Source organism: Empidonax traillii, unplaced genomic scaffold (genome assembly GCF_003031625.1).
Source record: "Empidonax traillii isolate 1590-97213 ecotype Southwest subspecies unplaced genomic scaffold, ASM303162v1 scaffold2:size4533513, whole genome shotgun sequence".
In the NCBI taxonomy this organism is placed as follows: domain Eukaryota; kingdom Metazoa; phylum Chordata; class Aves; order Passeriformes; family Tyrannidae; genus Empidonax; species Empidonax traillii.
In genome coordinates, this window is record NW_020955195.1 from 727,347 (window position 1) to 742,895 (window position 15,549).

General features: G+C 39.3%; 1 protein-coding gene across 1 annotated transcript in view; it reads left to right on the plus strand.

Annotated features, from left to right (window-relative positions):
* SYK (spleen associated tyrosine kinase) overlaps positions 1 to 4,309 on the plus strand; it is a 26,563-nt gene extending 22,254 nt beyond the window's left edge. Inside the window, exons 9-13 of the mRNA XM_027903369.1 lie at positions 2 to 112; positions 537 to 726; positions 2,053 to 2,193; positions 2,422 to 2,534; positions 4,134 to 4,309. Of these exons, the coding sequence (XP_027759170.1) occupies positions 2 to 112; positions 537 to 726; positions 2,053 to 2,193; positions 2,422 to 2,534; positions 4,134 to 4,206 (628 nt within the window). The 3' untranslated portion in view covers positions 4,207 to 4,309. The remainder of the gene's footprint in view (position 1; positions 113 to 536; positions 727 to 2,052; positions 2,194 to 2,421; positions 2,535 to 4,133) is intronic.
* Positions 4,310 to 15,549: the final 11,240 nt, after the last annotated feature.

The following is a 15,549-nucleotide window of genomic DNA, read 5'->3' on the forward strand; positions in this document are numbered from 1 at the left end:
TGGATAACCCATATATTGTCCGAATGATAGGCATATGTGAAGCTGAGGCCTGGATGTTAGTAATGGAAATGGCTGAACTTGGGCCACTGAACAGATTTTTGCAAAAAAATAGGTATGTAAGCCTTGATTCTACTTCATAGGGCACAGGTCCTTTCTTTCTTTTTTTTTTTTTCTTTAAGGACAAATGTAAATTGACATGTCATTAATGTAATAACTGATTGTTGCTCTCCACTGGAAATTATTATCTTGTGCATGTCTCCTAAGTGTCAAATATTTCTGCCCGAAGAGTGTATTTTGAATTAATGAAAGAATTTTCACATACCTTTCAGTTGCTCATTTACTGATGTGATCACACAGAATCTTGCCCAGGACAGGTAGCCTGGGCTGCCTTTTCTAATTGAATCCTAGCTAAATGTAAGTGGATCAGATTCACAGCTTGATATGGGCAATTTCATAGTAAAGATTTGTATTTGAGCTCCATGAAAAGTCATAAGAATGAACTACTGACCTCCATAAAATTCAATTATGATTTTCAGACATGTCACAGAGAAGAACATAACAGAGCTGGTGCACCAGGTTTCCATGGGGATGAAATACCTGGAGGAGAATAACTTTGTTCATAGGGATCTGGCTGCAAGGAATGTGCTATTAGTCACCCAACATTATGCCAAAATTAGTGATTTTGGACTTTCCAAAGCTCTCAGTGCTGACGAAAATTATTATAAGGTAAGTTTTTAAGAAGACATGAAAGCTTTATAGTAACATAGCTTAATAAGGCTACTTTCAGTGGAAGTGCAATCGGTTTTGAAAGTTGAAAATTAAAAATATTATGTATTATCCATTATTTTATAGCCTGATATTAGGTTACCAATTTTCAAAATAGGTGATTAACATTAAGAGATGTGTAGGGAGGAAAAAGCTAATCCCTTCTTTTGCTTGCCTACTTTCATTTACTTTTGGTAAACTTGTCATTAGAAGGTTGAAAATCATGGTGGAAATGAGATACTTCCTTATATAACAGGGGGAAAAAGTATTTGTTGCAGACCAGTTCTCACCATGTCCAAGGAAAATACAGGCTAACACACTGTATTATTGACTAATAGAGCTGAATTAGGGAAGGTTTTTAAAAGAATACCATTGGTAAATAATAAATTAACCTAAGCAGGACTTATTTAGTTTGGTTGAAATTCACAGGACATCCATGCAGCTAAAGGGATAAAATAATTGCGACATTTAAAAGGTGGAAGACAAAGACTGCAGTCATGTCTGCACCTTTTTTTTTTTTTTCCTAATACATCACTCTTGCAGTCCAAATTATTTGTTCCTTCTGCTTTTTTCCTTTCATCAGCTGTTGAAAAACTAATAAGCCAGGCCATGAAACACTGCAGAGGAGGAGCAAGGACATGCTCCCTTCTGATGACCTTCTTATGCCAGAAAAGGCGTCTGAAATCCCTGCCACTAGCCCACCCAGAGATGCTTGTCCATCTCAGCCTCAGAGGCCTGAGAATTAGTATCAAAGGTCTGTGCTCTTTACAGCTCCACAGGATGAAGTGGTGTCCTATCACTAGATCTAGCACTGTGCTAGGATAGACTGATGCTTGAGTGGTTGTAACGCAGTGCTGTCGCATAATTTAATCAAGCTGTGGTTTGCCACAAGGCAGTCACTTTGCTTTGAAAGAGAGCATCAGCTTCAGCTATCCGGATATATATCTCTTACCCTCTGTGGAGGGTCTAAATTTAAAAAAATAATAATTTTAAAGAGCACCTTTAAATTAAATGCCACTTAAAAATTACTCCACGTCATTTAGCTAAGCTTTGGTTTACTGCAGATCTCCTTTCAGCACATCATTTTGAAAGTGGAACAATTTTGTAACACTTCTGAAGAGGCTGTCACCCATTCTCTCTAAAGCTAACTACATCAGAAGTGTAATGGTGCTTAGCACAAATGTGTGCAGATCTAAGTTATCTTGGCTTGTATGCATTCTGCTGGTGTTCACTACTTATCATTGTCTCTAGCCTGCTTTTTTCCCTTTCTGTTATGACATGTTTTAGGCACAAAGTCATGGAAAATGGCCAGTCAAGTGGTATGCTCCGGAATGCATGAATTTCTACAAATTTTCCAGCAAAAGCGATGTCTGGAGCTTTGGGGTTTTAATGTGGGAAGCTTTCTCTTATGGGCAAAAACCATATAAGGTGAGTGATTTTACCTGGCCTTTTTTTTTTTTTTTTTGTTTCCCTGTAAAAATTCAGAGCAAATTTGAAACAATGCCTTTTCCTACCTTAAAAAGAGGTGTTTCAACACCAAATGAGTCAAAGGTTAGCTCAAAAATCAGTTACAGGCCTCTATTTGATTTATACTGGCATGTATATTGTAATCATTTGCAACTTGGATGACTGACTGTTCTGCTCACCCTGTTCCAGGGAATGAAAGGTGGTGAAGTTGCACAGATGATTGAAAGGGGAGAACGAATGGAACGTCCTGAAGTCTGTCCAACAGAAGTCTACAGTCTAATGAAATTGTGCTGGACATACAAGTGAGTGTGATGTGATGGTCTTTATATAGAAGTATACCTTAATCTACATGGTTAATAGTCAGAAAGGGGATGAGAGGATTATTTCACCATGCATCTTTTCAGCCTTTTCTCATTACAACCATCCTCCAAACTAAGGAGTCAGTTGTCCTTTCAGGTAAAAATTATTTGAAGTATAGAGTGTACTAAAAGAAGCTGATTTAGCACAACAGACTTTGCTGCAACATTTATGTACAAAATATAGGGTATCATGAACCAAGTAATTCCACAAAAAGCTCAGTCTAATATATTTTGAAAAGAAAGTTTGAAATTAAGCTGATAATTTTGTTTCATTTGGGATTGTATTTTGTTTAATCTTCACTTCCAAGTCTTTATCTTTAGTGAAATTTCAAAGTCATATTGCCAAAATTTTTATTCCATTCTTCAATAGTTAGCTGCTTTGACCTGTTTTCTCTCATTTCTGTACCTACTCAGATTGCCTCCCACACTGGCCTCCAATCAGTGAGAGGCAAAACATCTTTTCCTTTTCACATCATACCTGATATGTCAGAACCTTTTTTTCTGGTTGATTACAATTCAGAAGTCAGAATTATGAAATACAAAAAAAAAAAAAAAAAAAAAAAAACCTACCTGATTTTTTAAATAGTACATTGCAAAAATTTATTAAAACAGTTTTATGATTTTCCATTTTAAACTATTTTGTTGAAGTTACCTTCAGCTCTAGGAAGGCTCCAGAAAGTACCCAAAGTGACTGTAATGTCACTTACTATTCCAGTTCATCATCTCAAGAAAAGATCTACATTTAAGGAGCTGTGGTACTTCACTTTTAGGTACCCTGCTTCTTTGTTGGTTTTATTACACCTTGTACTCTAGAAAGAATGTGCAGCCATAAAATAACTCCTGTCTTCTTGCTGGACTCAAAGAAAACTATAACAGTTCTATGTGTTATGGAACAGTGAAATGGATCAGGTTTTGTTAAGATTAACAAATGTATCATAAAGCAGGCTCATTTTTATTTTTTGTACTCAAATATCTTTATTATTAGAAAGAAGAAAAATTCTAAAAAAAAAAAAAAAAAAAAGAAAATTCAAGTCAGGCAGAGTAACTGTCTCAATATGTAATTTAATACTGTAGGGGCTTGTCAGTTTAATTGTGTTCTCCAAATAAAGAAAAAGGTGCAGACATAGAAGAAAGACGATACAGTCATAGGGTGTGAGCAGGCTCCTCTCAGTGGTTCTAAGCCTCTCTGTGTGATTGTAATACCAATTGTAAGGCAGATATTACACCACAGATGTTCTTTTCTCTAGATTATTACCAAGGAAAATGAAGTAGAAAATTACATTGAGATGATTTGCCATTTCTTTCTTCTAGCACTTTCACCGACTACAGAGTAACAGGCATGATGGCAAATCCACTCACTGGATGCTCTGTAGCGACATTTGCCGCTTGGCATTAATTCTTTAGCCTCATTTTAATAGCCTTAAAATACTGTGAGCGGCTTCAAATGAGCTATCACCAAGGTAGAGTCCCAGGCATTGCAAGGCCCGTGCACCTTTAGAGCTTCCTTCTTCCCGTGCAGTGACACTTGTCGTCTTTCCACAGTGTCGATGACCGGCCAGGATTTGTCGCGGTGGAGCTGAGGCTGCGCAACTACTACTACGACATTTCCCACTAACAGGCCTGAGGAACAGCAGCTTCCTTGCCTCCAGCCAGCACCCTCTGAGAAGCAGTCCAATTTCCAAAACCAAGGGACTTCGACTTCTGTACTTCCATCTTCACCCTGCCTTGTGTCTCTCAGGTCGCCTTTTCTCTCATTCTGCACAATATCCAGCCTGGAAAGAGAGTGTTGAAAGCGTAGAAGACTCAAAGTGAGCAGCAAGGCTGTCAGAGAGCAGATGCTTACACTTTTGCTTACACATCCGATTTCACTTTATTTACAGCTTTATTTGCATTGCATTTGCAGTCCTCTAAAACCCATTTAATGACTTTGAACTTCCTTCCTCTCCTGTATTGGAATCCGAATTGGAATTTAGATGTTCCTATTAATATTCTTTAGCCTCAAATGTATTGAGTTTTTGCAGCCTTCCCCCACCTCAAGAAAGAATAGAGTAAACAATTCTCATTGTGAAGGAAATTCACTGTGAAAGCGTGTCAGTAGTTTTGACTGACAGTGTGTTTGATTTTATCACCAAGCCCCTTTAAAATCAAATCATATTCTTCTTAGTAGTAAAGAAGGCAGAGGAGAACTGAAAGTTTTGAGTTTCTAATATCATCACCTCCTTTAAATGTGCTTCTCTTGTTCCTCATCTCATGTGTGGAGCCCAGCTGTTCCTCAGGGAGTTACACTTCTTTCCTGGTGAAACCTGGGAACTCAGGGGTTTGCTCTCATCTTGGAAAAAAAATAAACCAGCGCCTAAGACAAAGAGTCTGGATTTTAATATAAACTCCACCACTGCATTTCTGGAAGTATACCTGCGATGGAGCAGCAGCTAGCTTTCTCTGTGCTGGTTCATCCTGCTCCAGACATACCTTTTCCATGTATCTATTTGGGTATACCAAAGCTCCTTGTTTTGTGTTCTGAGCAGCAGCTGTTTCTGTTTTGTTTGGTTTTTTCTTTTTTTTAATCTTTATTGAAAAGTCTCTATGAGAATTTCACCACACCTTATCACCTCTAAAGTTAAATTTCACCTCCAGCACAAATACTTTAAAATGGGCACACGGACCTCAAGATTACTTTTTGTCTGCTCCAAAATCTTAGTATTTGTCCTGCTATCAGTTCCTGTGGCCATCTCAGGAAAGGGTATTTGTCTTATCACTCTTCTGTAATGTAGGGTGCATCCCCATAAAATTGGAAGTTTAGTAATAGTAATTACAAATAATGTAATCAACTCCTGATTCTGTTTTTACCCTTATGCTTTGCTTGTCCAATCTCATTTTAAATATTATCAATATCAAAATTTCAATCACTTATTACTCACAAGCAGCTACTCTATTGTCATTTACATATATCTCAGGAGTCTACATACATTGCATCTGTTAGATAAAGAGACTTTAGGAGAATATAAAGAATAAGATTTAGAGTTAGATATATTTATTGCATATGTCAGGTTAGAGTGTATGTGTTTATTTTTCGTGTGAACAGGACATTCTTAGAGATGCAGGGATTTTTTTTTCTCTAGCAAAGAAGTTGTGTGAGCAATTAAAGTGAGAAAGTGCAAAATAATTTAGTAACAGATAGGACTACAAACAAATGTAGGATTTGCTGATTTTTTTCCTTTTTACAAAGGTTGTGGTCTATTTGTTAAATAATACCTGGTTACTTTTGGTAGTTCAGTCTTGGGTGTCCAGTGCAAGATGCTTCAGAAACCACATCCTACTGAAAAAGATTGACTGTTATAGACCATGTTTCAAATGTGACCAAATGTGACTGATATTGAAGATGATTTATTTTTTGTTTTCTTTTTAAGAAACATTTTGCTACAAGACCAGCTTGAGTAGAAGTTAACCATAGTTACACATAGGTATTTTGTCACTTTAGTTGTGTTGCAGAGAAACTGTTATTTCTACATGTACGATTAGTACATTTATGGGGATATTAGTTACAAAAAAATTGCACAAATCGCACGAATCTCTATTAACCAACAAGTGACAGTACTCAATTTCCCTGAATGAGAGATATACCTCTCTTTATATCTCACTTTCTTTAAAAACAATGTCTGTTACAACAAAACTGGAGGATTATTTCATCTCCTCTCTTCTGAGTGAATGTCAACATCACTTTCCATTGCTACTTGATTATTCTTCACTATTACATAATAAAAGTTTACAATGAGAATACAAAGAATTGTGAAATAAATGGATTAGGTTTTAAAATTTAAATTAAAGACATTTTTACAAAGTATGTTGTTGTTAAAAAGAATCCTTCAATATTTATACACTTTCTAAAGAAAAAAAAAAAGGCTGATTCTGTGCAGAGTGTGTGTGTATGTGCTGAGAAGACTGAGATTTTCCTATTGACTGTGAAAGGTGTGTGATGGGACAGATAAGCCCAGTGAAGCCTGGGCTGAAGACAGAACTAGCAGGAAACTCCCAAAATATGCGTGTTGTTATTACAACTCTTTTCAAGATGATGTTTTACCACAATACTGCGCCGGATCTGGAAGGTTAGAGGAGTCAGTGCAGTGCATCAGCTAACCAAGAACTTCTGCCTTACAGGTGTCAGCTGTGTGGGATTTAAGTCATGTTATACGACAATGGAGCCTCCCTCCTATGTGCAGATGATTGTTCTAGGTGTTCTGAAATATAAAAACAGTCTTTCATTTAGCTTTCGCTGCATGCCCAAGTTCTCAGGAAAGCGGAGCCTGGGTGGGTCTGAATGTGAATTCGAATAATTAACAACAAAGGCAGAAAGGCTGGCAGCTCTTCAAGCAGCTTCTTACCTGTAGGGTGAATCAGCCAGTGACTGGCTTACACTGGTCTGCTGTGATTGTTTTCCTGTGTAGCAAATCTGTCCTAATTTTTGCACCTTTGTATTTGTGGGACTGCATCATCAACTGATATGAAGGGGCTGTTGTCTATTGACTGTCTGGATTTAGTTGCCTTTGTTTTCAGGTTGGCTTGTATCAGAAATGCCACTTGGTGTTGTAGGCCCACAAGTAATTGTCATGGCAGAGTTAAGGGTTAGAAAACTGCAGCATGTAGTAAGGTGCTGGTGGAGAAGAAGGAGCAGGTGATAAAACGCTAAGCAGGCTGTTCACTCAAGGAAAACAGTGCAATTACACCTTTGGTTAAGACTCAAATTTACAAAATCATGGAGTTTTTAGGAGCACAGGAGGCCATGCTCCTTTTCGCATAAAGACCAGTTCAGGTAGTGCCTGAACACGGTCAGAGCCACACACTTGTCTGGCTGTTTCTGGCACCCTGCCCTCTGCCCCCGCTGTCCCTGGGCCTGTGTGTTACTGAGGAACTTGTTCTTCTCTCTGCTCCTTGCTGTGCAGCAATGTTGCCTGTGAGGACAAATCATCAATTATTTATGTTGTGAGTGGTTAGCTGTGGATGATTAATGAAGACTTCTGAGACTCTGTGTCCCCTTGTCTTTTAAGTGGTACCAGCAGACAGAGACTGCACGCACAAGGATACAGACTGTGTCCTAGACGTGCATAGAAGGGAGTGAGGGTGGCATCTGGGTTGAATAATACAGGGAAACGTTAAGCCAGCAATTTTGATTACTAGCTCCAAGTTTAGTGAGAACAGAAAGACTGCAAGTCATGCAGAAGAAAAAAAAAAAGAAGAGAGAGAGAGAGAAAAAAGCACCATCTGATTATAGACAGCAAAAAAAATCCCAGAAACAAACTTGAAGCAATCCCAGACTCACATGGAAAAGAGCCACTTCAAGATTCAATATTACCATTCCCTAGAGGTGTGTCCCCATGCCACACAGCATGGTGCAGTGTGAGGCAGTGGCACAGCCACACTGGGACCCAGTTCTCTGCAGGGATGGATTACTGGCCCAGTGGAAGTAAGAAGGGATTGTAGGGCTGGTGGGCACGAGTCAACAGCTGAGTAACCCCTGCTGTAACTATGCCTCTACTGGGGCCACCAGGTAACCTGTGAAGGCTTGCAAATGGAAAAGGAGGGGAGGAAGGAGGATGGAGCATGAAACAAATATCAGAGGGGCAAAGTGTGTAGGCAGAGATATTGTCCCCTATTCATAGTGATGGAAAAATGAGACAGGCCTATGGAATGACCATCTTCCTTCAGAGCTGTAGTACATGATGGATTACTGTGAAACAGTCAGAGTGATGTAACGTAAATTCAGCTGAGATCAACAGTCCTCCAGCTACTCAGAGTTCTCTGAAGCAAGGCTAGCAGTATGCATCTATCTCCAAATAGATATTTTTCCTTTTCAGTCATGTATGTGTTAATTGAGACGAAGGCCCACTGGGTTCCTTGGCATATAACTAACGCTGCACAGTGTTTGACCACTGTGCTTCCCCGAGGCAGCGGAGATGTGCACATTTCTTGATAACCAGAGAGGGAACAAGAGGCAGCTGGGGAAAGCATTAACTGCTGTCCATTAAAATTCGTGGCTTTGAATGTAAATAGCACCTGAGTGACCAGTCTGATATAAGTGTGCACAGATCATTAACTTGCCTTGTCTGTCCACCACCTCAAATGACTTAAACTGACAAGGGTAAGAAGCTGTTAGGTCCAGGCCTTGTTTAACTCCTGTCAAACTGCTGGTGGAGGAGTCCCACAGCCATGCACCCACAGCTACAGATGCCCACCTAGCACACTCCACATGACACTGGTTTGGTAGGTTAGGGGCCAGGCTCTCCATGTCTCTGTCATGTTAGAAATGCAACATACAACAGACAAATAAACAAACAAAACAAAAGAAAAATTTCAAAGAACAGTTTGATGACACTGTCCTGTTGCATTGCCACCAGTTAGTGGCTGCACCAGCATCAACATCTGTTCTTTCTCCTTCCTGCTTTGATGAAGTGGAATTGTGGCAGATTCAGCAACAAGAGTACCAAGAGCATAATTTCATGACCAAGCAGCAGGTCAAGTGGCAGAAAACTTGTGTAGATGTCTCTTGCAAAGCTTGAAGGCTTTTCTTTAAAAGCATTACACGCATATGCACATAAATCTGTGTGCAGTTTATTGTCATTCTTTCCTACTTGAGTTCAATAGTGACCTGTCCTCAGTTTTTAGTGCAAAATCACTGAAGCTGTACCTTCATGTCTTGGTCTAATTTATGTACAGATTTCATCAATGTTGTTAAATGATTTCTATCTGACTGGTGTATCAAGTCCCACCCCCAGTATCCTAAAGCAGTGGCCTGGTGGCAAAGAATTACTAATATGGGTTGTCTGTGATATTTCTAGAAGATAGCTGAAAGATAGATGATAGATGGAAGAGAATGTCTGTGGGGAGCAGGGATACATCAAGAGATGCAAAAGAGAAGCAAGCTCACTGAGCTTGTCAAAGAGCAGCACTTTGGGGTATTTTCCCTCTCTGCTTTGGAGCAGTTGTAAAATGACTGTTTGACTTGGTTAGATGTTTCTTTTCCTTCCTTATTTTCCCCTAGTCATGACACATCTTAGCCTTACTTGGGTATAAACACCTAGATTATTAATGTCATTTTGTTTCAGAAAGATTTCCACTGTTGTCAGTAAATCCCCCAAAATTGGGGGATGCTGTTCTAGCAGCTTCCATGGGCTTCCTTCTCCTGACTACTGTGCAAACACATGCTTAAGTTACAACAGGAGCACCAAAAACCTGCCCTCATGCTCTCTCTTGACAGGCAAAGGACAATGCAGAGAAGCAATGCACAATAAAGTTCAGTCACCTCCAAGAGGAAGGCTCCCAATCTCCTTCTCCCAGCATGTCTGATTTTTTAGACAACATAGCTCCCTTTATGACAGCAAATTAAAAAAATGGTACAGATATTTATTGTCAGATTACATTCGTGTGACAGGAAACACCCCCCCCCCCTTGCACTGAGGAGCCACCTCATTTTTTGTAGGCTTCTAATGCACTTTTTTTTTTTTCCCCTTTTGTAAATATGTTGTTGACTCTGTCATCGACATATGCATCTCTTTGGCTGTTTCAAAACATTATGTCCACTGGTCCTCCTGCTTTGCCAGGGGCATACAGTAATGAGGCACTATTTTTAAACTCTTCAATCAGCCATGACTTCCTTTTTATTTCCACTCTGTAGCTGCCATAGGGAGTGAGCACAGCATTCCTCATCTTTTTGTGGTTTTAACTTATAAGGAATAGGCAGGACAAGTAGTGATTCTTGTCAGTGCTGGAGTCCTACACAATTTAGATTACAGGAAAAAGCACAGATTGAATCATGTCTCAGAAATTCACATTGTACCAAGTTAATGCAAACCAGAACTCACACTACACAAGTACAAAGCTTATAGTTTGTTTCCAAAGGTCCCACAGCTTTTTCCATGCCAGCTATATGAAACAAACACCCCCCCCCCAAAAAAAAAAAAAGTAAAACCCAAAATGAACACCAAAACGAACAGCAAGACTATTAATATAACACATTCTTGTGTTTGTTTGCAGAACTGTATGTGAGCAATTTTATGAGTCATTTAATTGCAAGGAAGCTGAGGCCTAAACAAAGAAATGCACTGAAGGTTTGCTTGGGTTGGCAACAATCTCCGTCTGTCTTTCCCCCAAAAAGCAAAAGGTCCCAATACGTTTGAAGTGCAGCTAAAAGGAATAAACACGTCAGATGGCACACCAAAACTGGGCTCTGATACAGGTGTGAGACTGCTGGTACCTGCACGTTTTTGGTGGAGGTATGCTGCCAGGCACGTGAAACCAGCACGTCTCACTGCACAGCCACCAAGCCTGAGCAGGACCCTGCTCTGATTACTGCACATTATATATTAATAAGCATTTCTGGAATAAAAACCCAATTAGCACCCCCTCTTCACCTAACATAAACATCACACACTGAAAAATGCCACCCAAACCGGTATGTGTACTTCGAAGGGAAGTGGTGTTTATCCCTGTAACCAGTAAATGCAGGCAGTGTGTAAATGTGCCTTATTTCATAAATATTTTGTTCTCACCACTAATTAGCAGGCATGTAATTTCCAGTCTTGCTGTTGGTTGAACCATCCCACAACAGCAGGACAAACTTGTTCAAAATCTACCTCTTTCAAAGAGGAAAAGCTTGCAGATACTCTGCATGCTCACTGCTCCTGAGCTTCTCTGTGGCCTTCTGCATTCCTGTTGGCTGACCCTAACTCATCACCAATTGCTCTGCCATCAGAGTTTTTAGTTTTGGTTTGGTTTTTTTTCTTTGTCCTATAACTGAAAACCACTTCAAATCAGTTTCATGATGCCAGCAGTTTATTTGCTTCTGTCCTCACAGTCTGTATGTGACAATGAATAAACCAGAAGGTCACTTCCCTTAAAGCTCTGTGGGCATTGCTCCCCATCCATAAACTCAACAAGGCCATGAACAAAACCAGCTCAAACCAGCCAAGTTTCCAAAACTGCAGAGATTGAAAGGGAAGTTGGGGCACACACATGTAGGTCTCAGTGGCCTGAACAGGTGGTCTCATCCAACCTCTCTCTGATCCAAAAGACAAAGTCCCCCTTCAGCTAGACAAAGTCCACCTCCTGAGTCGGGGTGGGGTGTGCAAGGAGCTCACCAGAGATCAGCGAAGTTTAGCAAAAAAGAGAACTATGCTATTTCTGTCCTGGTGGGCATGCACACAACACACACACACAGAGGGGCATGTGTGGTCAGGAATACTTATTAGCTAATATGCCTTATTAGGAAAAAAGGCAAATGGCCAGATGTGATTTTGAAATTTCCTGCCTTCCTATTCCTCTGTTTCTCTAGGAAATGTGTTCCTGTTGTCATCTGCAAATTTTATACACAAGAAATTTTTCCTGGAATTTCACTCCCCAACAAAATCCTGAAAAGACATTGGGCCTAACAGGAAAAGTAGCAGATCCCCCCCAACAGACACCTTGAAGTGATCTGCCACTCTGCAGTCACTAAATTCATTTAACCTGGAGGAAAGGGCTTCAAAATGCTGCCCTCTAGAACGACAGCACAGAACTGACAGATCACACACAAAAAAAAATTGTTTTAATACATTCCAGATGTACTTCTTCAGTGAAGTTAATGCAAAGGTTAATCTGAATCCCTGTTTCTATATTCTTCGCTCTTCAACTCTCTCATGGCTACATGCCACATTTTTTCTGCTTTCAACGGCATGGCTTTCAACAAAGTCAGGCCAAGGGAGTACACAATTTGGTCCCAAGTAACTATTAAAGTATTTGAAGCCGTTGCCAGCCTTTTATGAGCTGAGTTCAAAATGACATTTGGGAAGTTTGAAGTATCTCACATAAGAAAGATACTGAAGAAATAAAGGAGAATCATCATGGGAGATGGGGTGGGGGAGAAAACAGAAAAGGCAGTATCCTACTGAAATAGTAGAAATGACACTTATAAACAGACATATACATACAGTATTCCCCTGTTCTCAAAGTAAATCTGCAACATTGACAGAAATTTACAAATTATGAAACAATATGCTAAGTTGCTTAAATCCTAAACCCTCAGTTGTAGGGAAGTGATTTATTCTGTACCATTAAAATGCTTAGCTACAAAACAGAGACAAGAATTCAGTGTTCTGTTCAAATACTTACATAAAGTGGTAGGAAAGTTGGAAGACAGCTTTGATACCATCTTAATGGAATCAGCATTATTTATTTAAGGAAAAACAGTATTTTGAAGAGACTAAAAAGGAAAAAAAAAAAAAAGTTGGAGGAATGGCAATGGCAAAGAAATCCAAACTACCTCTGCAGAACAGCAGGAGAAACTCAGGAGAAAAGATTAATGTCTGAAACTTTTGTAGGCAAGAACATTAACTTCTGCTGTTATGAATAAATGAATTCTAAATTATTCTTTGTCTGCTAGATTTTATGAACTATTACCATAATCACATAATAAAGCTACCTACAACATAAGGCTTCCCTTTCAGTGCCATGATCAGAGAAACCACTTGAACGAAGACATTAAACCAGTGAGATTCAAATTAATGCATGAAACACTCTAAATCTGTCAAAATGGGCTGCTTGGACCACTGCTACACCCAGAAAAAGCCAAATGATGGAAGATGAAGGTGAATAGAAACTCAGATGTGGAGCTGTACCCATTCAACAAGCCCCGCTCCCCTGCCTCGTTTGATCTCAGAACGTGTCCCTTTGCAGCCAAGTTGTTCTTTTTCTGCCTCTGAGTAGATGAAGAAAAAAAAGTTTTATTTAAAATGAGAGTCAAGAAGGAGAATGTATTACATAGCACAAGTTTGAAAGGCAGTGACTTTAGCTGTCTTGCCGAACAAGTATAGTCTGTCTGATGCAGATGCACAGGGAAAGAGGAGAAAAGAGAGCAGTGCTGATGCCTGAGCTTAAAAGGGAAGTTTTACAGAATAGCTGAAAGAACAAGATTCTTGCACGGAGAAATTTGAAGCTACTCATCTGAAATTAACATAAAGCAAAAGAGACCTGACATGCAGCTGTTTCTTGTAAAAATATTTTATGGAATTTCTTTTCAGTATCTTCAGTTCTTTAGTGCATCTTTTATGTATGTCAGGCATGCACGCACACATACACAATCAGGAAATCTTTTATGGACATATAGATCAAGCTGTTGTTCAAAGGAGTAAATTAGGACAAATTGACTAACCCTGCGCTGAAGTGACATTATTTATGCTACAGTCGATCCCACGTGAACTCAAGGGCCTTGTCCTCTACTTGAAAACCAACATGGGAAAAACTATGTTCCTTCATTGTCCTCGAGTCTCTGGTGAGCCCACAGACTCCTCAGTGAGCCCACAGGAAAGAAATGAAGAAATTGTCCACCCACACCCCTGCACTGAACCACTGACCCTACTGAGAGTATCCACCTAGTAAAGATAAACACATACATAAAAACAGTCCTGCCGCTAAGCAAGGCTCTCCACATGCACCAGCTTTTCGTTTTTTTCTCAGGGCTGTTACTGCTCTGCCTGGCAGTCATACTGCAGGTCTGACAGCTAATGGAGACAGCAAGTGAGACCATGACCAGTACTTGGTACAGACAAAGAGAAAGTATGACCTGTGTCACCACTGTCATTCAGAGCTTTGTGCAGTTCCTTATATTATGCAAATTTCATCCTACAGTTTCACTTCGATATGCTCCTCAAGCTGTCTGTGGGAGGAAATGGATTTAAAAAGGCAGATAAACGAAGGATAATCCAGTTTGCTCAGCAAGTTTCAGCCACCACTCTCTTCTCTCCTTGGCTGCCCTTTGGATCTATATGGGGGCTGGAACTGAACTCAGCTGGAGAAATGAAGAAATTTTGCTCTCCAAGCACCATTCCCACACAAGGGCTCCGATACAGCTTTCTCTCTTGATTACTGGTCTTTGCAAACTTCATTCTTTCATTTTTCTCTGACAGTGGTATCAGTATAAAGTATTCTGATGGTCTAGGTGCACCTTGTAACCTTGACCTCTATGAAGAAGCTTGTTGGTTTAGACTAAGTAGTTTTACACAATGGTCACTATATTTCATAAAAATTTGTGAACATTTTTCCCCACAATTTCACAGTTTGTTTATTTTAAAAATCATTGTTAAGCCTAGTCAATGTATTCTGGTCAGAACACAAAACTTAATTTTGGTGACACTACAGTTGTATTTCAAAGTTGTTGTTTTTTACAGGAATATTGGCAAAATAATCATTCTCTGTCAAATTAATTAATCTAGTAAAAATATACATTTTTTTGGGCCAGAAGGCCTGTTTTCCTGTTACATTTTTGTTTCTTAAGAACTTACTGTGGCCTATGGTATCACACGAAAATGCTGTAGTGATGAGCAGGCGTACCACATTGCTGCACCTCTCACAGGTTTCAAAAAAAAAAAATTCCTAAACAAACACTTTTACAACACTCTAGCTAGCTCATTAGCAATATGGCACTTAGTAATTTTATAACTAAAAGTGATTACTAACAAATAAAAAAGTTCTTTTTCATATATAGTGAAAAGGCTGCAATCATATATCATTTCTATATAATAATTTGAGTCATATTCATTGCCAGGGTGAAATCTACCTATTCCACTGAAGCTCTATCAGGAACTAATTTTGCTCATAACATCTGTGTTCCTATTCTGTATTATCTACACTACATTATCTCCCTCCACAGGCACAATTTCATGTACGTCAAACTTGGTTTGATGCAATTATCTGGGAATAAATGATCTTGGTTTGGCTTGTTTCAACAACTTGAGCCATTTCCACGCTGTTCCCACAAGACTTCCTTGCAGAAGTCTCTTGGTAATTCTTCAGCTTAGATCTAGAGGTCAATCTAAAAAGGTACAAATCCTTTGTGTGTACTTACTGTACAAACACAGTTGTTGCTGCTTATTTTTTTTTCCAGTGTGTCAAAGCATTTGTGTGTGCTTTACAAGAAATACTAATTTAGAGCAAT